The sequence below is a fragment of the Pezoporus flaviventris genome, unplaced genomic scaffold (genome assembly GCF_033815535.1).
Source record: "Pezoporus flaviventris isolate CSIRO_AGI_PZ_B2104156 unplaced genomic scaffold, CSIRO_AGI_Pfla_v1 ptg000066l, whole genome shotgun sequence".
In the NCBI taxonomy this organism is placed as follows: Eukaryota; Metazoa; Chordata; class Aves; order Psittaciformes; family Psittacidae; genus Pezoporus; species Pezoporus flaviventris.
In genome coordinates, this window is record NW_026892614.1 from 19924368 (window position 1) to 19949742 (window position 25375).

General features: G+C 37.7%; 1 protein-coding gene across 4 annotated transcripts in view; it reads left to right on the forward strand.

Moving 5' to 3' along the window:
* The window catches only part of UTRN (utrophin), a 369745-nt gene that overhangs the window by 134069 nt on the left and 210301 nt on the right, over positions 1-25375 (forward strand). For 3 of the 4 annotated variants that reach the window (XM_061471431.1, XM_061471432.1, XM_061471430.1), the window contains exons 40-50: positions 2386-2577; positions 4799-4971; positions 8029-8179; positions 9419-9594; positions 10764-10899; positions 13217-13366; positions 15396-15480; positions 17060-17265; positions 18399-18516; positions 21356-21561; positions 22990-23144. In XM_061471431.1, the coding sequence (XP_061327415.1) occupies positions 2386-2577; positions 4799-4971; positions 8029-8179; positions 9419-9594; positions 10764-10899; positions 13217-13366; positions 15396-15480; positions 17060-17265; positions 18399-18516; positions 21356-21561; positions 22990-23144 (1748 nt within the window). Of the gene's footprint in view, positions 1-2385; positions 2578-4798; positions 4972-8028; positions 8180-9418; positions 9595-10763; positions 10900-13216; positions 13367-15395; positions 15481-17059; positions 17266-18398; positions 18517-21355; positions 21562-22989; positions 23145-25375 lie in introns of those variants that run through there. The other variant, XM_061471433.1, reaches the window with a different exon arrangement.

Below are 25375 nucleotides of genomic sequence, written 5' to 3' on the forward strand. Positions count from 1 at the left end.
CTTCATTTTAGAAGCTGCCAGTCTGCAATGCAAGGTAGAGAACAGCTGAACAATTAAAACTTGGCTGTAATAAAGCACTAATGTGTTTGTAACACATATGTTCACCTTTAAGAAAGAGGGTTGTGAAAGGAGGAAACATCATCTCAGTGATTGGAGGCAGCTGGAAGAGATTAGTGGTGGGGTGTGCTCTGCAGGAACATAACCAGGAATTCACTGATTTGCAGAAGAGCAGCAATGTGGCCAGGGATGTTGCTATTGGGGAACCAGAATGTTTTTGTGTATGTCAGCATTGGCAAGAAGTGGAGAACAAGTTTGCTGCATGCCAGCAGATGCTGTTTTCAGTCTTGTGCAAGTTTTTTCTAATAAGAGATAAAGCAGTGTGTGTGAAGTCAAAAGATAATAAAATGCAGTGACCTATTTGTTTGGGTGAAATCTAGACTCTGGACTGTTACCTGTGTGAGAATGAGACTTGTGAGATGATGGAGAGTTGGAGGAAACACCTTGTGAAGATGTGGGCTGCTGTGCTGCAGCAGGCACCCTGGTGTTTGTTCAAACCCTGGCTTGTTCGACGTTGCTGGGGAAAAGATACTTTGTGTTGCACAAGCTTTGTCTGATTCTTTTGGAGCTGGGACCTCTCCTTCCACAGGAAATCTTACCACTGTCTAAGGCCTGGGTTTTGCTCCAAATTTCAGTGATGGAAGCTAACAAAATATACGCAGAGCCTCAAGAAAATGTGTTTGAGGAGCAACAGGGACCAAGATGCTGGATTTGTAGCTAAAGCATATGGAATAGTTTATGGTTTTTACTGTGGTCTGTGCATGCTGTACTGTTACTGAATCAAAAGCAAGGCTGAGTATTTTATGATGCTAGTCTGTAATACTTGTTTTCAGTAAACTAACGCTTATGTGCCTGTACATCATATTGCTTTGGTACGCAGTAATGACTGAAAGCATGCTATGTTTGGTGGTAAAGGTCTTGTGGAAGTACAACTGTGTCCCCAGTTTCAATGCAGGGCTGACTATCTAAAAGCATAAACCCCCAAAACCAAACAAAAAGGAAATAAAATTCTTGAGAGCATTCAGTGCATGAGAAAAAATCCTGAATGCTTAATAAGTGAACATACCTTCAGTACTGCAGTCTTTTTCCTTCTGCATATGCATATGCTGCATATGGTAGATTCCAGTTAATTTGAGTGACATATTTGAAATGATCAGAAACACGTGGAGGAGGAGGATACAGACAGGTGTTTTGCAAACAACTTGGTTAGTGGGGCTTGATATTTTACTGATTGTCAGCTGTGCTAGTAATTTCCATGTGTGCACCCATCCCAGACTAATTGCAAAGTAAAATTCACTGGCTGAAATAGCTGTGAGCATAAATTTATTCTTTATACTCTTAAGTGTCTTCTCAGCTGTTAGCAACTCACGCAGTTGAGTGCCTCTGTTACTGTCTTGCTTGACACAAATTCATTGAGTACAGGATGGTGGCTTAGAAGTTGCTTGGATTTTTCAGTATTTGCAGGTAGGTTTATTATTCCATTGCTGATTTTAAAGAACTGGGCTGTTTTCAGAGGTGGTAACAGAATTCTGTTGGACAAGAAAACTTTACAGCAGAAAGTTATTTTCAGTCTTTGGGCTATCCGCTTCACCTGCCTCTGCTACCTTTGCCAGGCATGGCAGAGTATAGCTTGTTGCAGCTGGCTTCCTAATGCTTCAGATCCAGGCCGTCATTTATGATCCAAGAAAAAGCTCAATTAAATTACTGTTCTTGCTTTCTTATCTGCTAACACGGCACTTGGCTACGTAGCTTGGACTTACAGCCAGAGCAGGTAACAGTTGCCAAGTTCTTGAGGAGTTTGTGTCTGTTATTGCTGCAAAAAGCATATTGTGGTACTGGTGGAGCACTAATTTGTTTAAAAACTGATTGGGAAATGTGGTTGGAGGTGGTTACTGAAAAGAATGAAGAGAGGGGGAAAAGTGTGTTTCAGTAAATTGGTAAATTCTGGGAGTTCTTGATGATAAAGGAAGTTGACAGTAGGTTGTAATTACAACTAGATACAGGCTTGATTAAGAAGTGTAATTTCTGGAAACAGCAAGGATCAAGGTGAGAGAAACAGCAGTGCCCTTACCACTCCCCAGAGTCTTAATAAAGAATAATACAGAATCATTGTGAAGCATGGTATCTACTGCTTTCTAACTTTTTTTAATAAATATAGAAACAGTTCTCTGCAGACTTGCAGCTTTCTGAATTTATGTAATTTGCTAGAAATGCCTGTTTTGTCTTTAAATGTAAAAAGTGCTTACTCTGAATGTAGTCTACTGATTTAGGATTTTTTCACAAAACTGCTTGTTCTTAGAAATGTAAAATGAACTTTTGTGTTTTTAGGTAATTCCTCTCCAGCAGAGATCAAAAGGCCCCTTTGCTGCAGGGGTTAGGAGCTTGCCTTTTTCGGCTGAATACTTGGTTGAAATCAACAAAGTCTTGCTGGCCATGGCTGATAGTGAACTACTGCTGAATGCACCGGAGCTAAATACTGGCATCTATGAGGACTTTTCAACTCAGGAAGATGCACTGAAGGTACTCCATTCCTTATGCATTATGTTCAGAGGGGGAGAAGGGAGTAGTAGAAGAAAGACCACCTTAGTGACTGTGTTAGCTGTATTTGTGGTTTTGCTCAGTATATGCTGGATCAATACACACTGGAAATTAAATAACAAAGAGTTTTGTGGCTAATTTTTCCTTTTATGCAGAATCTGGATACAAAGCAGAATGGTGTAGGAGCTGGGGGGGTGGGGTGGGAAGGGTTGGGAGAGGAGGTTTTAACTTCTTTTGTTGGAGAAAATGTGGTTTTCATCATGCAGTCTACATGTAGATGAATGTAGAGAAACATTTAAGCTAATCTCCTTACGTTCCTGCTTGGTCTCCTTAATATAGCTGCTGTTCTCTGTGTCATATGAAAACAGTTGCTCACATGGGAAGAGTGAGAAAAGGAGGTTCTTGACTTTTGTATGAGGCCACAGGATAATGGTACCAGTTGTCATTAAAAAAGCATAAATTTGTGCTCAGTTTTAAGCTCCCACTTCTCATTGTCACCCAGTGGATTTATCTGTGTGATTAATGATGAGGAAGTAGTTAAGGATTTGCCCTTCTTCAAAAGGGAATGAAGGAATTGTGTTTGAAAATACTGAATCCTGCTATCAAAAGTGAGTTAATGTCCTGGGTTCAGCAGTAGCAGTCATGTTTCTCCTCCTTGGTAGCTGGTGCAGTGCAGTGTTTTGACTTTCAGCTCGGGAACAGAGCTGATAGCGATGTTTTGGTTTGGCCAAGGACTTTGTGAGCCTCATGCTCTGCCAGGGAGGAGGGGAAGCCGGGAGGAAGCAGAGACAGGACACCTGACCCAAACTGACCAAAGAGCTATTCCATACCACAGCACGTCATGCCCAGGATGTAACTGGGAGTTAGCCGGAAGGGCTGGGAGACTGCAGGGTTGGAGGAGGTATCGGTCGGAGCTTGGTCGGGCTTGGGGGGCGAGTTATCGGTCAGTGGGTGGTGAGGTGTTGTATTCTGTTCCCTTGTTATTTCCTTTATCATTATTATCATTGGTGGTAGCAGTAGTGATCTGTGTTACACCTTAGTTACTAAACTGTTCTTATCTCAACCCGTGGGAGTTGCATTCTTTTGATTCTCCTCTCTGTCCCTCCGAGAGCAGGGGGAGGGCAAGAAAGGGGGGGAAGTGAGCGAACGAATTACCTGACTGGGTTTAAACCACGACAGTTAAGTATGTAGAAGTCTATGTTGTGATTAATTTTGATCACACAAAAGAGCATGATATGGAGATTCCTACAGAAAACACCCATTGGAATTGGGAATTGCACATGGTATGGTGCAGTTTATATGTATCAGCATGGGTTAGGAAACAAAGTGGAGTCCAGACTTGCGGCAGTCCAGCTTTGTCTCTGAGCAAAAGCTACATAAGCAGTTTCTGCAGCTGATATACAGGTCCTTTAAAAGCTTTTAAGAATTTCAGTCCACTTTTCCAACCTGCTTTTCTTTATGCTGAGTATATGCTTTTTCATTCTTTCGTTTCTTTTTTTTTTTATTTGGTGCTAGTTTCTAGTCTGATCTTGAAATTTTTGTAGTTCTAAGCGTGTTTTCAGAAGAAGCCAATGGCAGAGCATTGTATTTTTAGAAGTGTTACTGTTTTAAATTCAAAATGATAAGTAAATTCCACTGTTTACATGGACTCTGTCCTCCAAATACCAAGGCACTCTTACAACAGCATCTGGTTGAAAGGTATTTTCACATCATAGTTCAATGATGTTTGAGGTAGATTGATTTAACTTTGTCATTTAAATCTAAAACTTTCATGTAGCTAATGCTTTTGCAGTTCCGTGCATGTGGGAGGTTATATGAAGTGTAATAATAGTCGGGTTTTGTCTCATTTTTTTACATGAGTAAAAAATATGTACAGTGTCTTCATGACCCTGGGGCAGATTTGTTTAATAATGAAGATACTGCAGTTTTGAGAAGTATGGTCTGCTCCTTTGCCTCAGGAACAGATTTGGTATATAAAATACTTCATACTCATCATAAAAGACCTGAGAAGGATGCATTCTTAAAGGTGTGATGGACTATTCAGTTCAGTTGTCAAAGCTGATTTAATCTGTAAACTGCTGGTGGTCACGATCTTATTGTAGATGCTGATTTTTGGAACCGTATTTTGGAAGTATTACTTGAAGTTTTTTTGTCTCCTGCTGGTATTGACTCTCCTGATGGCTTGTGATTACTGTGCTTGCAGAACGTAAAAGATATTTTGGATAAGCTTGGGGATCAAATTGCAGTCATACATGAGAAGCAGCCTGATGTTATATTAGAAGCATCTGGACCTGAGGCGATACAAATAGGAGATGCGCTAACCCAGCTGAATGCAGAATGGGACAGAATTAATAGAATGTATAATGATCGTAAGTGGTAAGTCAAAGATGCTTGGTTCCTGTGACCATGTGGTAAATATTTTATTACTTGAATATATTTTTACATTTTAAATTTTTACACTTTACAGCTATTTACATTTTACAAATATAATCTAATGATGAAGATAGAACTTGAGAGTAATCAGCTTTAATATGTTAGTGTGACACAATAATTGACAGAATTAGTGAATGTTGAAACGGTTAACGTGCAAATTGTAGTTTGAGTATTTTTGTGCTTTATAAAATAGAATATTTTGTTGATAAGACATAAAATTTATTTTGTAAAGGTATTGCAAAGCAAAGTTCTAGATGAAAAACGTTAAGACATCTTTTACCAAAGAATTAAAGAATGCTTTTGAAGGAAGGAAAGAATTTAAAAGGATGGGGAATTTTAAAGTACAGCATGTATGATAGTTGCCTATAATCTTTGTTGTAAGTAATTGAAGATGAGCGATGACCAGATTAGAACACTGTGGTTGAGAGAACAAGACAATATTGAAGTCAATGCTTAAGAAAAGTTTATTTCCTATTTCCTTTCCACAAGTATCAAACAGCTGTAATTTCATTTGTGCCAAAAAGGGGAGAGGGGAAAAGTTAAACTAGGCTTTGATTTCTCCCCACCCCTTACAGAAGATATTCTAAACTGAAAATGCCTTCTTATTTGAAACAACTTTTAAATGTTTAAAACAAAACTCAATGCCACTTAGTCAAAGTTGGAACAAAGCGTGACAGAAAGGCATTTTAAGTTGGAATTCTAAAAATATGAAAGTGTGTGTTCAGAAAGCTATCACTAACCTGAAGGTACTGCTGCTATGCAAAAAAAAAAACTTTTAATGACTGAAAATGATTTTATGAAACTTTAAATTCAAAGGCTCATACTGTAGTTAATTCACTTCTATAGTATTTGCTTTTTAATAGTGATACAAGGTAATAGTTAATGAATAAATTCTGTAGAGCATGAAGTAATGTCTAGCCATGTGCACTTGCTTTGTAGCACTGGAAGTCTGATGTCAAACATCAGTAGTGTATTTTGAAGAGACCGTTTTTAGGGAGAGTGTGTATTACACAAGCTGATGTTTTCAACTCAGAGCACTAGTGTACGTATAGGAATATAAAAGTCAGTTGGTGGTAGTGTGTAAGCAGAGACTTCTAGAAATTTTGGGCCGCTGTATCAGTGTCGCATCAAGGTTTAAATTCAGCAGGCAGTGTTGTTTCACTTTCTGTTTTAGTTTTTTAAATTTGAAAACCAACAGTGGTGCCAGGTAGGTAGCACTTCCTGTGCTCTTGCTGGCTGCCTGTGGTCACCTTCTGTTTTGGACACAGTTGCTGCAGAATCTGATGCCCATCTGTATTTATACACCTGCAGCTATTTTGTATGATGCATGTGAAGCTTTAAATATGCCTTTTTTCCCTCCTGTAACTTAATTGAAAAGCTTTAACTAATATTCTCCTTTTGTAAGTATGAGTTTAATTTCATTTACAACTTAAATTTGATTTCATTAAGTAGCCAGGGTTAACCAGAAGCTTCCCATTGGAAAAGAGAAGTGTATCAAAGAGTAAGTTCAATGTTTATGATTAGTTGGCAAAATGCAAGAGATTACCTCTTCAGTTGGTTCACTGAATATAAATTAATTTTCAACTTCATAAAGCTTGTAAAGCAGTGCATCATAATGAGAATAATATTGGGTGTGATTTTCCTACAAAAGGGAATATTAGACTAGCAATTCAGCTAAATGGTATGTAGCTTCCTAAATATATAAAGTGCTGCAATTTTAACTTTAATAGAAGTCTGTACTTTGATTAATGAAGACACCATTAGTATCAATATTTTGACATTAGTATTTTTATACCCTTTCTGTTACTAAGAAGAATTTTTAACCAAGTTTTTTCTTGCTCTTCCTGGTGTTGCAGTAAGTATAAACAAGAAGGCTAGAAGACTATCTTCTTAATCTTTGGCTGTTTTTTCTGTTTCTGGAGTGGGCAGAGATTTTGACAGAATTAGGAAAAACGTCTTAAGTCTGTGGCATAAAAAGGATTTAGTTTTCAGAGGTAGTAATGATTTTGTGATTGGGTGCCAGCTAAATAGCTAAACCTTTAGTAAAAGCTCTGATGTAGCTAAGCGCATGTTGAATTAAAATCTATTTAGCTAAACTTTTAATTGTTCAACTAAATGCAGTTTACTTCAGTTTAACTTGATCATATGTGTAAAGTGAAATGCATGGGTGTGTATGTGTATGTATGGGCTTAATACTCTGTTGAGATGTTTGTAACAATGCTGCTCCTGCCATGGCCTTTGCCCCAGTGCTGAATGTTAAATGACACAGTGTCAGAATGGCATAAAGTAGCTTGTTTTCTATTCATTGATTGCTAACTACGTGCTAGCATTATAAAGCAAATAGGGCTGGTTTGTTTGGTAACATAGTAGAACTCTCATTTTAGTTAAAACCAGCCTTCTGATTGTGAAAATTCAGGGTGTTCAATGCTAGAAGTTGTCGCCCTTCATGTTAAACTACACATTAATTTGGGGTCATAAAGATGATAATAATAATGAAATGCCTGGTAAATTATTGTGTGATTAAATTGTGTAAGACCTACTTATGTGGGCCCAGTGGTAATACAGTCAGTTCAATATAATCAAAATCACCTTCACTTATTACATTCCAGGCACCAGTACCCCATGGTTTATGAATAATAATTAAAAAAAACCCCATAGCAGTTAATTGTATTTCATGTTCCACACTGGTATCTGAGCCATTTTATGATAAAGCAAAAAAAAAAAAAAGGGTTCTACAGGGCAATTTGGTTCAGCTAATCAATCTTTTGTTTCTATCACTTAAAATAAGAAGTTTGCTTAGGACTGCCATTTTTTTCCTTCAGCTGGAAGTTAAAGGCAATCTGTGCTGTGGGCTGCCATTATGTCAGGAAGCCTTCGATACTGGCAGTTAGTTAACCAGCCTCTCTGCTTCACGAGGCAGGCTTCTACTCACCAGAGTAGGAATTGTAGCCTTTTCACCAAAATGGTTTGGGTAATCTTTGAATACTTTGTTTTTAACAGTCGTTTTGATAGAGCAACAGAGGCATGGAGGCAGTTCCACTGTGATCTCAATGACCTCTCCCACTGGATAACAGAAGCTGAAGAGTTACTAGCTGATGCCCGAGGTCCGGATGGCAGCCTAGAGCTGCAGAGAGCTGGGCTGCACCAACAGGTATGTGTGATTTGTTCAGAAAATGAGTAAGCTGGAAAAAGTCTGGATTTTTGTCTAAAATTCTAGTTTTCTATATAGATTTGAAATGAGGCTGTGCATTTGCACTTTGAAAAGTGGTAGCTCTTGAAATTTCTTTTTGAATTGCTGTTTAAAATGGTTCTTGGGGAAGAGCTCAACTCCTGCTTATGGGGTTTTATGATGACTCTTAGTATGGATGGTTTTGAGATAATTTGATATTTCAGACGTTGGCATAATTTTGGATGTTTCATAAGTTTTGTGTCAGCTTTAAAAATATATTAAACAGTTCAATATATTATTTTGCTTATTTTCTACTCATAATTTAAAAATTGGAAACCAGCAATGGTCAATTATAACTTGGCAAGTTATTTGCTTAAACTGACTTTGCAAGATCCTGTCTTGCTTAAGCAATCTGGAAAGACAAGATTACTAAAAGCAGAATTTTCTGTTTAGCTAGACTACTTTACTTCCTTCTAAATAATAATAAGAAAACATTACTTTAAGGATCATATTTTTTTTTCCCTTTGGGAAATAAATGGCTATCCAAGAGTTAGGCGTGTGCTGCAAAAGAAATGTAATGTTCTATCTAACATAAGGTTTGTATCTTATTCTTGTTGCTTGGAGGTCTGGTTTTTTTTTAGGTCATTTCCCTTATTGCTGATCTAGTTGCAAAGAAGTTTTTACTAACAATATAAGGTTTTTGTAGTGGTTGTGGATATTTGAAGGTTTTATTCTGACATCTTCTGACTTGCTTTTAGTTTTGTGGATTTTCTGTGATGTGTGGGACTGTGGCAGCATAGCCATAGTTATTCTAGCAGAAATACTGGTGAGGTGCAGATAGTCAGGGGCATAGGTTTTGAGAAGAACTTTAAAAAGAGTCATACCATCCAGAAAGTGTTGTGCTTTAAGGGGAAAGGAATCAAACATGAGTGTGGATTCTAGCACTGATGATTTGAATGAATTCTTATGATCCTAAGTAGCATCCAGCAGCCTATTCTATGTCATTATCTTTCTGTGGCACATTAGAAAATTGAACTAGATTCAACAACAGAATCTTAATAACTTAAATCAACAGCATCCAATTTTAAGTAAGATGTCTTTAAGTGCCTGTTTTAGTAAAATAATACGCACCCAAGATTCATCCTGCATATTATGAGCCACAGATCAAAGTCACTTTAGGTCAGGAAAAAAAATTCTATGTGGCTTTTATGTTTCTGACAGGAACTTGAAGACGGAGTCAGCAGCCATCAGACCAGTGTTTCAGCATTGAACAGAACTGGGGAAGGGATCATACAGAAACTGTCTGCTACAGATGGGACCTTCCTACAGGAGAAGCTGGCAGGACTGAATAGACGCTGGAAAGCAATCACCATGGAGGTCATGGATAGACAACAGAGGTAAGAAATTAATCGGAAATTTGGATGTCTGACCAGATCCAATGAGGAGAATCTCATTTAGAAGACTGTGGGAGACAGTGCATTTATTGTGTGCCATCATTAATCTGAATTGAGAGCTATGTTTTGAACTGTCTTCTAGACCTGATTTCTCATAAATGCACCTGCAGCTGACTGCTTAGTGAGACTGTTTTTAATGCAACCCACCAAATGACAACCACAAAACTTATTTTCCTACAATTTTTCTTTGTTTTTAAAATCATTTTATTGCTAAACCAGATTTTTAAAGGAAGAAATGCTCAGCTTTCTCTGGCTGAAGCTGAACTGTAAGTATATTACCTTGATGTCTGTTTTTGCATTGTCAGAGGTACACAAATTGAAACACTTGTGCTGTTCTTGGATTTCCACAATACTAAAAATTAAGACCTTTGTGTCTGTGTTTGCAATGATTTAATCCATCTGATTTTCTAAACGAAAATACATTTTGATGTAGCCTTAAATTTAGTTCAGAAGATCAAAGAACAAGGTTCTCTGAGATAAACTTTCAATATATCCAATTTTTAGCATATCTGGGAGTATAAGATCCCCCTCTCTGTTCTTACCACTAAAAAATATAATAAGGATAAATCTCTGGAACTAATAGGGGCTTTTGGAGACTATTTATATAATTATACATTTTTAACATCTCCTGATACATTTAGAAGTGCAATAAGATTTTTCTTAATTGCTTAGTTTTGGAAGTTCCATTAAAGATTTGTGTGGTTTTATGAAATTTTTTCCTTTGAGGGTTTGGGGGTGTTTCTAATACTGTCACTAACAGTGGTCTTATAGTGGTGTTCTGGGTTAAACCATGAAAAGTGGCTTACAGTGATTAGGCCTGAAGGTGGTGTCATTACTCTCACGTTTAATGTTTTCTGCAGTCTTTTAAAAGTCTATTTTGTGATTTTTTTTTTTTTTTTGGACCTTAAATTTGTCTATTTTTAAGGTTGTAGTATTAATTTGCAAGTGTCTTGCATTTTAATGATGACTATAGAATCCTTTTGTCTACCAAAATGAATTCTTTAAAAGGCTCCAATCACTGAAAACACAACTGCTGCATCAGAAGTAATGTAGGACTGGTGTGCTGTATTCACTGCAGAAACACATGTGGGCTTTTTGCTCTCCTTTTTAAGGCTAAAAGGAGAGAATCAGCAGCTGACAGAGTACAGAAAGAAGCTTGATGAGCTGCGTTGCTGGTTGGAAAATGTAGAAAATGTGCTGGACACAAGATCTATGTTCGACCATGAAGAAAACTTGCAAGAATTACAGGCAAGACTGATTAGTATGTGTATGTGTAGACACGTGTATGTGTAGACACATGTATGTCTTGTGCAAAGCATCAGAATGTGGTTACTGGGAGGGGAATTTTCACATCATAAATTGCCAAAAAAATATAAATATTATGGTTGTAGAAGACAGTTTTGTGAGAGAACTCACACAGGCAAGTGGCATTTCAAAATGAAGTTGGGTTGAGTTGATAAGTATGTTATCTAGGCAGAAGCTGGTAGCTATTAATCAGAAAGTGAAAAATACATGTACTACTAATAAAATTTAGTAAGATGAATCGCACTCAAGATTATGTCCCCAGGTCAACTTTATAGTTGTCAAGACTTTAGCCAAAAGCTGATGTGCTTACTTAGCATTTTAAGCTTCATTGTCCCATTTACTGGGCTACTTTAATCCTTTGTTACATGTCTAAGATTTTGTTTAACCTGCTTTATAAACATAGCGGGTATGGTCATTTCAGGGGAGTTGGGTGCATATATACATGTGTATTTTCCCATTTAATTTTGTGTCTAGCTTTGACAACAAAATATCTTTGGCTTGTAGAATGTGTGAAAGGCAATGTTTCTGGAATCCTAAAAAAAATGGAAGGAATAATCAATCCATTTTTTTTGTAAATTGAGTAAGTAAATTAAAACCAAAGAACCAAAAAACAAGCAAAAAAACCCAAACCACCAAATCAGCTGGAAAGGCTTGAACATCCAACAGCTCTGGAATCTTGCAACTTCAACAACTTTACAGAGTTGTTGAAGTTGTGTGTACCTAAACAAATTGACTGGTGTCAGTTGAGCATTTGCTGCCTGTGATAAAAGTTTAATTTTTCTTGTCATATGCCTTAATATAGATGCCTGAAGTGAAAGGTAAAACTGGAGTAAGGGGAAGAGAAGCAGAATTTGCTAGAGAAACACTGGCAGGGAATTAGGTACCCTTTTGGCCCTGCAAAAGCATGAACATCTGTGCAATTTTGGCTATGTACATTAAGGAAAAGTAAGTTTGAAATAGAACAGGTACTGAGTGAGATTGCTGGGATGTTCAGAAGGGTGAAGAATTCATCTGCAAAGAAACTCAGCTTACTTTTTTTCTAGTCAAAGAACAGTGAGAAGGGGTATGATGATGTGAATAAGAAAGTGTAGGGAAGGTGTGCTATTATTAAAGGGTGGTGTTGGGGAAGTAGGAATACAGATGTTAACTGATCAGTTAGCAATAAATAGTCTGGGAATGAGAAGGAGATTTCTAAGTAGTTTCTGGAGCAGTCTCCTATTAAAAAGGATATAACATGCTGGTTGGATGGGGCTTTGAGCAACCTGGTCTAGTGGAAGGTGTCCATGTCCATGGCAGGGGATTGGAACCTAGGTGATCCTTAAGGTCCTTTCCAACTCAAGCCATTCAGTGATTCTTTGTTTCGAAAAGTCCTTTTAAAGGTAGACCTTTGAAAATTTAGTAAAGGCACTATTTGGTAAAGTGCTTATTGTAGCAAGCTCCTTTGTTCATTGATCTGCTTTCCAGGCTTCTGTTCCTGTCACTTTCCTATGCACACCTCCATAGTACTTGTGTAACAGATATTAGTGAAAACAGTGGGGTGGATAAACATGATGTATACTTGCTATTGTAAATATTTTAATTCTAGGGGTTTAAAAACAAAATCTGTGATTCCTACTCCACAGTACATGTGGTCTGTGGGCAAATAATACTGCAGTTGATTTAAAGTCAGTGAGAATGCAAGCATAAGCTTTTATTTTTCTTATGCAGGACCTTGCCTGCACTTTCATGTTCAAAGAGAAAGAAGGCAGTGGGACATTGATCAAAATGAAGTTGTAAAATTATGTTTAGTTCTTAAATACCTTTAGAGTATATTTCCTTAAGAAAAAGAATCTTGTAGTGATCTACCATGTATTTGTATAATGCATGTCAGAAGTAGGCCCTTAGTCATTAATTTCTTTTAAAAACGAATGCAGGCAGCAGTTATGATGGACAATGTGTTGCCTTTTTTGGATATGTATGGTACGTCCAGAATTGATCAAACAGAAGCATCTTGTGAGATAAGAATCAGCGTGCATGATGTGAAGCTATATAGGTACCTTGGCTATTTGCAGTTTCGTGGATTTTTCCAGTTAGCAATAAATGTTGATATTTGAAGAAATGTTTTAGTAATTTCTAGATAGAGCACAGAAACTGAAATAGAAGCTTTTCTGGTATGTATTTCCAGGGAGATTTCTAAATGTTTGGAGGTAAAGTAAAACTCCTCCCCTACTTAAGCATATACACATTTTGCTTCAGTCTAAAACTCTTCTACCCTTTTTAGGTCTTAAGTGAAGAAATGGAAGTACAGGGAGAGAAACTGGAATGGCTGAATAGAACTGAACCTGAAGTACTTTTGGATAAAGAGGTTGATCTTCAGGAAAAAGACAAACTTTCCAGTTGCCTGCAGTCCCTCAATGTGAGATGGAATAAGGTGTGCATTTCTTCAACACTGAGTATCTGAAGTTAAAAATACCATAGTGTACTTGGAATGGTTGTTACCCTTTACATGTATCTGTGGCATGTATATAAAATGTCTTGGAAGCCGTGCAGGCACAGTCAGGAAAGGTACCCCAATCTATGTCTACGTGAAACACTGGTGGACATTTTTCCATCAGAATGAGTAAGTTTAACTACGTTAGGGTCTTTTGTTTGTTTTTGTTTGTATTGGTTTTCTTTTAAACAGCTGGATCAAAAATATTTCAGGTGAAGCAAACAGTAATGTCTTAATTTGAAACTGAGAATCGCAGTAAATCTGAGCTGTATAGGAAAGCTGTGTGGTTCGGTTGATACGCTGGAGGGAAGGAATGCCATCCAGAGGGACCTTGACACGCTTGTGAGGTGGGCTGATGCCAGCCTCATGAAGTTTAACCATGACAAGTGCAAGGTCCTACACGTGGGTCGGAGCAATCCCAGGCACAGCTACAGGTTGGGCAGAGAAGAGATTCAGAGCAGCCCTGAGGAGAAGGACTTGGGGGTGTTGGTTGATGAGAAAATGAACATGAGCCAGCAGTGTGCGCTCGCAGCCCAGAAAGCCAACCGTATCCTGGGCTGCATCAAAAGGAGCATGACCAACAGGTCGAAGGAGGTGATCCTGCCCCTCTACTCTGTTCTCATGAGACCTCACCTGGAGTATTGTGTGCAGTTCTGGTGTCCTCAACATAAAAAGGACATGGAACTGTTGGAACAAGTCCAGAGGAGGGCCATGAGGATGATCAGGGGACTGGAGCACCTCCCGTATGAAGACAGGCTGAGGAAGTTGGGGCTGTTGAGCCTGGAGAAGAGAAGGCTGCGTGGAGACCTCATAGAAGCCTTCCAGTATCTGAAGGGGGCCTCCCTGCTGGGGAGGGACTCTTCATTAGAGACTGTAGTGACAGGACAAGGGGTGATGGGTTAAAACTTAAACAGGGGAAGTTTAGATTGGATATAAGGAAGAAGTTCTTTACTGTTAGGGTGGTGAGGCACTGGAATGGGTTGCCAAAAGAAGTTGTGAATGCTCCATCCCTGGCAGTGTTCAAGACCAGGTTGGACGAGGCCCTGGGTGAGATGGTTTAGTGTGAGGTGTCCCTGCCCATTGCAGGGGGGTTGGAACTGGATGATCTTAAGGTCCTTTCCAACCCTAACTATTCTATGATTCTATGATTTGCAGCAGTTAAGAGGAAAACAAATGAAGATGTGTTAAATCTTGGATAAAAAAATCTTATCAATTGTGTCTAGGATTCTTCTTCAGTATAACTGCTGTAAAATAGAAGCTTTAGTATTCAATCTCATTGCAAGTATAGGAAAACTCCTCACTGTTTGGAGTTAAACCAGATGCTTTTTATCCAGTAGAGCCTGGAGATTTAAGTGAAAACCGAACAGCATTATTGGGATTGTATTATGGATCAGAGTGGTAGCAATTTGTTGGGGAAAGGATTTTTTGTTTGCTCAGGGAAAGAAAAACATCTGTTTTAACCTACTCAGCCATGAAAATAGGGATTCCCCCCCTTTGTTTATTACATTTCCATCAATGCCTTTTAAAACCTTTTAAAAAGCAAATTAGGAAAATTTGTCTTTATTACAAGAGTTTAGTGTATTTTCTTTTAAAATTAATTCTGTGTTTATCTACTTCCCTGTCACTGACCACAAATCATGCTTTGTGTCATGTCTCCTTCAAAATGTACTCAAATAATGAGACACAGCTTTGAAGCTTAGGCAGTAAAAAACATGTAAACCTGTCTACAACTGTTCATTTATTTCTCTCCCTGATTTAGGTAAGACACTGGAATGTACTGAAATAACTGTTTTGAGTACCTCTTGGCATCTTTATTGTTTTTAAATGATACCTTAAAAGAAGTCTTTGATATATATCTTGGCATTGTAGCTAGCATGGTGTAGAATATTTTGTCTTCTAGAAAGCGATGGCATTTTGCTTTTACTATAGCTTGTCTTACTGTTTTTTATTCCTCTCTGCTTGACTGCAGGTGTTCAGAGAAGTGCCTGCCAGAGTGAGAGAATTGGAGGCATTTGTTGGGCAGTCTTGTCTTGTTACACAGACAAAGCCTTCTGGTGAGTGACCAGTTCTGTTGTGTTTAAATGCATTGAGTTTAATCCCATTTGCGGTCAAAAGTAATCCAAAAAGGAAAACCTTCCTCATGAACTTAGACAAGCAGAAATAGGAAATGGTGTCCATCGCTGTACTTGGGCTACCTTCACATTACTGTGGGAGAAAGAAGGAAACATTTGGTTAGGGAAAAAGTTGCCCTACAGGTCAGGACTGGGAGAGTCCTTTGGGATTCTGTAAGAGTCTTGAAATGGGGGGATTTTTTATAAAGCTCAGGCCTCCTCCTCTGGAACCCAGTGTACCAGGAGCAGATTAAAACCCAAAATAGCTATGTTTGTGACAGCCTGCAGATTTGTGCCTTGTCATGCCGTTCAGTAATTAAGATCCACAAGAAGCTTTCCCCAACAAATTATTTGTAAAGTATCTCCAACATGCAGATTCTCTGCAGTCCTATAAATAAAGGCCATTCTGCATCTTTTAGCTCAGCAGGGACTCAGATTGGTCTTTCTCATCTGCTAGATACTTATCTTCCTGATTCTTGTAGGGGAAGCCGTGTAAATATGACACATTCTTGTATCAGACACTGACACTGGCTGTCTTTTCAAGTTGTTGGAGGTGGATCAGCAGAGTGTGAACAAAATGCCCAAGTCTCTTTTTTTTAGAAAACTAGATAAAAAAAGGCAGCCTTTGCCTGAAAGGTTTTGCATCTTGAACTTCAGTATATTAACTTTTTTTTTTTTCAATTCAGCAGCGGTAAACTATTTAAAGGCGGAAAGCCAAATTTTGTTGAAGCGTTTCAAAACCTTGATTCAGCTTGTTTTCCTTTCAAACAGGGTGTTTAAGTAAAGCTTCTGTATTCATTGGTTGAGACAAGTGTCTAATATTCATGCTTCATCTTGATTTAACTTAGTATTTTCTCAGAACTGGAACACAACCAACCACAGCTTCTGAAGTGAATCCTACTGTTCAGCTGATTCTTCAGTTTTTTGCAGTGTCAGGTTAAAAAAAGGATGGGGCTGAACTAGCAGGCATCTGTCCCTTCTTAGGACAGTTGAGTATTGCCAAGTCCATGAAGGATTCTATTGCAGTAGCTTGACTTGTGCTATTCTGAGCTTACTTGTGACTTCTGAGCCAAGAGTGGGGGAAAACCTTTTTGCTGTTTAATACAAAAGTGAGTGAGACAATTATAGACATTTATCTTAAATTAAAGGATTGGAATTTTATGTCTGATAAGGGTCAGTTCCCTTTTGTGTTAAAGAATGTTCAGCTTCACTCCATTAGATTTAATATCATTTTGCCTTTGCAAGCTTTCTTATTTGTTTTTTAGTTAGGCTGAATCATTTGGGTCTATTGGCATACAATGAAATAATTCATAGCCTTAAAAAAAAAAAAAAAACAAAAAACCACAAAAGGAATTCCTGGTTACCTTCTGGTGTTTAAAATGCCTCTAATACAAATGTTGCTGAACTTTCTCTGTAGATGCTTTTGTATATTTAAAGGAATCACAAAAAAACCTGTAATGCCCACAGTTGCACATGTGGCCATGACTTTTTTTTTCAACAAAAACCCCAAACTCTGTTCCAGATATCCAAAAGGTGGTGCTAGTATCTTCTTCATTGGAAATTCCTGTTCAGGCTCAGCAGGCTTTGGAACTTTCTGCACCTGCTGATCTGGATAAAACTACAACTGAACTGGCTGACTGGTTGGTATTGATTGACCAGATGCTCAAGTCAAATATAGTCACCGTGGGAAATACTGAAGAGATCAATCGGACTATTGCACGAATGAAAGTATGTGTTTTTGTGAAGGCTAGTGGATTGGAAAATTGGCTCATACTTTACTAGCTTGTACATTCAGTAAACAACTTGCATGCGTTTAAAGGAAAAAGAAACCGCAGTAAATGCGTAACTTGAAAATTACACTTTAAATGCCCCTCTTCTCTCTACTATTTCCTGTTAATTCCTGTGTTCCTGTGTGAGTTAAGAATTGCCCTTTTTTTTTTTGTTTTGCACATAGGAAATACCCCCTGAAAATGACATCTTTTGTGGAATGTATACATAGCTCATGCTGAATCCTTTGGGCAACTTCATATTTGCTTGGAGGGTGACCTTTATGATCTGCTCTTTAGTGGTTTCTAATTAGTTTTGTTGTAGTGATGTTAGACTGAACTGATTTCCAGGGACATACTAAAATGATTAACAGTTGTACCGTGAATGCTTATGATGTAAATATTTATTTCTGTTGATAGCTCATACTATGCTGAGCCATGGGCAGTATTTGAGATATATGCTGTAGGTTCATTTTATTTGACTTGATATCAATTAACGTGTGACTCTAGAGTAAAAGCTGCAGGCTAAACAAATGCTAAACTGTTTCTGTAGGTGTCTAACATAATCTGGAATTTGAGAGAATAATTTGATGTACAGTAGCTTTGGAAACACTTTCGTCTAACTGCATTGTATTTGTAATGTGGTCTTCTGGTACACTGCTGTAGTGAAATAACTATGGTTTTTATATAATATATAGTCTGAGTGTTCCTTTCTGTTTTTTTCCTCCTCCATCTCTCTCTCCCTTTACACCTTGCCCTCCCCCCAGTATATAAATGATCAGAGCTTGATAAGAGAAAAACAAGTTATAGGAGAGTTAAAAATAGATATTGGAAAATATTGTGCAATGACTGTGGTAACTGTGTGGTTTGTACAGGTTAACCTTCACCTCTGGATTTTCAGTAACTATAATTCAGAACAGTTTTGCTTTTTAAAGCAGTGGTATAATAACTTCACAGTTTAAGGGTTAAAATAATGATGGCAACAGCCATCTACTTGTAGTCACACATACGTGTTTTGTTTTATCTACAAATAATACAGATGATGTTAACTAAATTCTGCTTTTTGTACTTAAATCGTATCCTAATTCTCAACAGATAACAAAGGCAGATTTGGACCAGCGGCACCCTCAGCTGGATTCTGTTTTCACACTGGCTCAGAATTTGAAAAATAAAACTTCCAGTTCAGACATTAGGACAGTGATCACAGAAAAATGTAAGTTTCTCTATTCAGTGTTTGCAAATACAACGTTTCCATGGCAATAAAATAATCTTCATATCTTCTTGTTAAACTCTTGATTTTGAGCCTAGCTGAAGTTGCCTTCCTTGAACAAACTGAAAACTTACGAGATAAATAGCTTTTACTCTGACGGTCTAATGAGCCACTTGTTTTCTTGACTGGCCTTTTTTTTTCCGAGTACAAAGGTAAATATTTTTGCTGGGATTTCAAAATATCTTACGAAGAATTTGAGTTATTTGACAGACACAGACCCAGAAATAAGGATTTCTTTTATTTATTAATAAAAGGAACTAATTGTGCATCTTTATTTTTGTTGAGCTATGAGGCACTGGACAGTTAGTGAAAAGTATGACTATCAATTTAAGACTATAACTGTGCATGTACTTTCAAAATTGTTCACTGATAGAGCTTTTAAGTCACTGATCTGTATCTGAAAATTGAGCTTCCAGTTTAAAGGTCCACAGCCCCTTTGAATTTTACTTTTTTTTTACTGGTACTTATGGAAACAAAACATACAACTGTAATGACTGGCAAATAAAGGAAAATTTGTTATTTGGACTCTTAAGCTTTGCTGGTTGCTACAGTTAAAAAATACATGCAGTAGAAAATACAGTATCACAGAATCACAGAATAGTTGGGTTGGAAGAGACCTTCAGCAGTCATATAGTCAACCGTTCTGCAGTGAGCAGGGGCATCTTCAACTGTATGACATTGCCCAGAACCACATCCAGCCTGACGGTGAATGTCTCCAGAGATGTGGCATCTGTCACCTCTCTGAGCAGCCTGTTCCAGTGTTTTACTACCTTAAGTGTAAAAAATTGCTTCTCTATATGCCAATATTTCTCTGTGCCAATTACTGCATGGACAATGTGAATTAAAAACATAGTCTCATCAGGGATTCTTTCCAGTCTTTCTGCCTATCATACCAGACTGGTGCCTGTGCTAGTTTTTGCTGGGATAGAGTTAATTTTCTTACTAGTAACTGGTCCAGTGCTGGGTTTTGACCCTGACAACTTTCAGTAGGAGCCTACCTGTTGAACCCACTGAATGCTGTCTATACCAAGAGTTTCACTGTTTTTCCATCCTGTTTTGGTGGGGACTAAAGAGAGGGGGAATCTGTCAACAGAGCAGAGAGTAAAGTTAACCTGGCCATTATTTGGGAAAAATATATCAAGGAATATTCTTTCTGTAATAATACTATAAAAACATCAAATATCCATTTCAACCAAGTTGCTGTTATAGGCAGCTGTTTCTCAGGGATATTTTTTCTTCGCAGCTTTGTGGGGAGAGTCTACACACTGAAGAGCTTTTTCTCTGCTCATTAGCCAGCACACAGGGTTATAGTCTTTTTTTACTCCTGCTGGTTTTGCTTTTGCTATTTTGGGGAAACCACTGATCTCTCCCAACAGCTGCTGGTTTCCTTTGAACATACTTTTTTTTTATGCAATACAGTAACAACTTTCAACTTTATTTTATTTATTATATTTTTTATGAAAACCAGATTATTATTTGTTGTTGGGTTACTGAAGCTTTTTTCTAAGTTTTCATTCAGGATGACCCATGTCACACCTGAAAATGAATCCAGAAGTTGCCTAAGGGTTGAAATTGAGGAATTTGTATTGCACAGATTACTGAATTTGTTCTCCAGTAATAGTTATTCTGACAACTGGGCTTTACTGCTGCAGTCTTTGAGAGCCTTGTGAAACTAAGCAGGATATTTTAAAATGTGTTAAAGTTAAGAGATCTTTCCAAGCAGGTCAAGCATAATGGCTTCGTATAATTATAAAAGGTTAAAATTATGGAAGATTGAAGCGACTTGAGTATCAAGTGTATTAGTTTTCTAATAAAATTGTGTACTCACTTGTAAGATAAATATATTGGATGTAGTGTTTTTTTTGCTTGCTTTTTTACATTCACTTTTTTACTTTTTAGCTCTTGTCATATAATGTGTTCCTAATAATTGTCATGACAGGTCATAGGGAAACCTGTTTCCACCTCTGTAGACCTTCAAGTAATATACTTTTTTTCTAGGTCTGTAAATATTAAGAAAAAGGTATGATGCTACTCACTTCTCTCTGAAGGCAGACTTCCCTGATACACTATTTTTGTCCTAGGCTCTTGTAAGGTTTTTTCACCCTTTGTTTATTGACTGATAAACAGGCTTTAACCTTTATCTATTGTAACTACTGAGAGAGGAATGGGATACTTGAAGGAAATGGGGTTATCAATAACTTCTCTCTTCTGTTGTGTAATAGAAACCTGTGGTGGAATGGAAGTGCTGAAGTAGGTTACTAGGAGTCTTTCTATTTTGGCTAAAATAGTAGCATGGGTGTCACTAGACTGCCTTCAACACACAGTGGTCTGGAAAACTTAGTTCACTTTGTAAAAGCTATCCAGATCTAGACAGTATTTATTTCTTTGTATTGGTTTAAGTTGCATATGCATAAAGATGACTTGCTGGTATGGCCGTCACCCTAAAATTGTGCTCCTTGAAGCCCTGCTGCTGGCGTATCTCTGTAGTGCAGCCATGGCAGATTTGCCTCTCACATATGTGTGCATCAAAAGTAAAATAACACCTTTTAACTATTCCAGAAAGAATTAGTTGTTACCTGTATGCTGACCTCTTAAGTAGCCAAGCACCCAATTTGCTTGGGTGAAATATGTAAACTTCATGGGAAACTAAAATACTGAATATGCAAACTACTGTGTGTGATAATGAATTACATTATTGGCTCCTATCCTGAGAATTAAGTGGTAGTTATGGCTACTTGTTTGTTTGCCTTAGTTTTTTCATATTCTCTATTGTCTTCCACAGTGGAGAAGGTGAAGAACCAGTGGGACAATACCCAGCATGGCGTGGAGGTGCGACAGCAACAGCTCAAGTACATGCTGACAGACAGCATGCAGTGGGATGAGCAGAGGCAAGAAATGGAGTACCTCATGGAACAGTGTGAGATCCGTCTGCGTATGCTCATGCAGGCCCCAAAGGAGATGCTTGCCAAACAGATTTCAGACAACAAAGTAAGATCATCTACACTTCTCTTTTTCCCTCATACCAGACTCCTTGGTCTGTGTAATGCTACTGATTTGGCAATTTTATCTCTTTTGGAGATGATATATTCTAAATTGTCTCTTATTTTAACATGTCATACTTCCTTAGAATAGCCTTCTGGAAGGGAAGCAAGTGTCATGTGCATGTGTGCCTTTTTGTAAGTGTAGCTGAAATAAGTGTAGTATAGCATCAAATACGTGATACTATACAAAAGCTTGAACCTCAGAACAATAAAAGTTTAATCATCCAGTTCCAGAATGTAATATGTATTGCTTCATAAAAGACTATTAACAATAGCTTAGTAAATCCTGGAATGAATGGGCCAAGGCATTTAAAATTATTCTGAATTTCACTTCTGATGGATGCCAGGTCTATTCAACACTTATTTTTTTTCCTCAATCCCATGCAATCTTTGATGCTTTTCATATCACAGTAAACCTGCTGTGATAAATCAATAAGTCTGATGTTCTTTGTCCTGGTGGCTGCCAGAAAAAGGGCAGGCTGTAGGTGGCACAGGATGAGAACTAAAGAGACAAATCGGTAAGTTAGGACTCTTACAACTGCAGTATTAGAACCAGGCTATAATGGTTTTAAAAAGTGTTTGTGTATACACGCACACACACACATATGTATATTAATGAAGAGATAACACAGGGGGGCAGCTGGGTACGGAAAGAAGCAGAGAGTAACAACAGTAAAGTTGAGTGCTTTTTATTGTGTTTCTTTGCGTGTGTAGAAGTCTGAAAATGGACTATTAGGTCTGCCTTGCTTTCTTAAGTGAAAACAGGCCTATGCCTGAACATGGAGTAAGGAGATCAGAAGATACAACTGGACATACATATACACAAATACATTTTTGCATTTAGAAATAATCTTGTGTTCTTAATTCTGTAAAGTCAAAGCACATTATGAATATCCTGCCACAGTAAGCAAACACATCTAATATATTTTCTTCATTTGAAAACAAAGAACCCCACAAAACAATGACATTAAAATCTCATGCTGTGCACTTCATTTATGCCAGTCTTAGCTGCCGCTTTTATAATTATTATCATAATTTAAACTTATGCATGCTACTAAAAATATGGAAGTGTTTTTATTTTTGTTGCCAGTGAAACACAGAAGAGGACTCTCCTAGCCTTTGGCAGTTCTGGCAAATGTATTTTTTCCTCACCTATTTGTGTTTTGATTGGTTTATTGTCAGGATGCTTAGTATCTGTAGATTTTTTTTTTAAGATTTTTCTTGTAAATGAGAATATGCACGTTTTCTTGTTTAAAAAAAGAAAATGCAAACAAAACCAGAGGCAAAAAGAAGGGCTTTATAATATGATAAAATGCATGAAAAATAACAGTCTGATTTTTATTTTATTCTGTCTCATTCTGGAACTGCTTTTTAGCTTTTAGTACAGGATTTGCATAGAGGTGACATCACAGTAGCTGCATTCAATGATCTTTCAAATAAACTTCTCCGAGAATATCGTGATGATGACACAAGGAGGGTGAAGGAAACCACTGACCAAATGAACACTTGTTGGGTCAATCTGAACCAAAGGTAATTAGAAGATTTCACTCTATATGTAAGCTGTTCCCATCTTAAACTTGTATCCTATTATAAATATGCATGTGTATTGCAGTCTCTGTCTGCTTTACTGCTGCATTTAAAGCTATTGTGGATAATTAGTCAATTACAGTGAAGCTGTTTTGCGTTTTGATGATTGAAATTTCCACGGTTCACCATGAAAGGCTTCTGGTATGACTTTGCTTTCATGTGGTGGTTTTTTTTTTTTTTCTTAAGGGAAAAAAAAGAAGTACTTCTCATGTTTGGTCTTGGGTTTGCTCATGGCTATTATTCTCTAGTGTCTTCAAAGAGTTTCTCTCCTGTTTCTTGATGTTGGTATGCTTTATGTATTTTAGTTTGTTGCTGTGCTTTCTTTTCAATAAGGCTGTAAGTATTCAGCTTGGTCTTCCAACACATTAGTTCATTATGGCCTTTCACCTGATGGGAACACTTCCTTGAATGGGCCTGCACTTCGGGTTCCCGAGTATGATCGTCCTAGCTCTCCCATCTAGAAAATACTTGAGCTATAGGAACTGAGACTAGTTGAAACTTAATGCTTTCTGTTCATCCTCTTAGGACATACTTGCAAATATGTCTTGATTAAAACATGGTATTTCCTTACGCATATCAATTTTTTTCCTGCAAGGTAACCTAATCTCTTCAGAAATTTTTTATCATATTTGACAGACAATTAACATTTAGAATAGTGTCTGACTCAGTGCCTGCAGCTTAAAAGACGATACGCTTTGTGGTTAGAGGGACAGAAAAGAAAATTGATCCTGTGCGTATGGGAGATGCACACATACACAGACTTTGGCTGTCATATATGTGCAAGTGAAAACTGTTTTTGTAATGAGATGGCAGTTAAGGGAATAAAAATCCTCGGTAATAAAGCCTCCAAAGTTGATGTTGTATCCAGGTGAATGAGAGGAGGAGAACTGCCTAGAATCACAGAATCACAGAATGGTTAGGGTTGGAAGGGACCTTAAAAGTTCATATAGTTCTAACCCCCCTCCAGTGGGCAGGAACACCTTCCACTAGATCAGGTTGCTCCAAGCCACATCCACCCTAGCCTTGAACACTTCCAGGGGTGGGGCAGCCACAACTTCTCTGGGCAGTCTTCAATGTTTCACCACCTTCACGAGAAAGAATTTTTTTTCCTTATATCTAATCTAAATTTACCCTCTGCCATCTTAAAGCCATTCACCCTTATCCTATCAACACATGCCCTTGTAAAAAGTCTCTCTCTGGATTTTTTGTGGGCCCCATTTAGGTACTAAGAGGCTTCTGTAAGGTCTTCCTGGAGTCTTGTCTTCTCCAGGCTTAACAAGCCTGGAGGTGATTCTCCCCCTCTACTCTGCTTTTGTGAGACCACGCCTGGAGTACTTTGTCCAGCTCTGGGACCCCCAACACAAGAGGGACGTGGGCCTGTTGGAGTGAGTCCATAGAATTCTATGATTCCATGACCTGTAAAGTTGAACCAGCTTATTTTAAAACTATTGCATTAATAGACTGAAGTTCCCCAGCTTGACACTGTGTTAAGTTGGATACTTTGCTTGGTGGCTGTTTATGTTCTGTTTTAATGTTTCACGGTGAAACTGTAGTAATTCTGTGTGCTTTTTCTGCCTCAGTAATGGATTATAGTTGCTGTTTGTACTGTCACAGACGTTATTTTCTGACTTTCTTTTGATCACTTGTATGCATTTCAGATTTTTAGTTTAAAATGCAAAATTAGTCGTGTGGAACAGAAACCTGAAATGGAGCCACTAAAACATAAAGAGTAGAGTTGGAATGTTCTTTTTCTTGGACATGTCTTTGCTAAGAGCATCTGCTTACATGTTCTCCACTATCACTGTGCTAAGTGTAATTAGCTGCATTTGTCAAAGATTTTTCAGGTTCTCTTTACATTAAATTTTTACATCATGGAATTACCCTCTATTTTTTGAAGCTGTTCTAATTTTATTAGAAATCTTTGAAAACTTGAGCCATCTTCATAAGCGTGCGGTAGTTGTTAATCTGTAGCACAGAATTCTCCATCATTTTCTATTTTAGATTTGTAGCCTTCACTGGAAGGAAAAGAAAGTATTTGAGTCTGCTTTGTAAAAGTTTACCTCGCTACTGCTATACTTAGCACCCATATAGTCTTAGAACATTACTTGTACGTCTGTTTATTTATGCTGCTGGACTATGTGTTTAGTGAAAGGAATGTTTTTTCAGCTTTAAGT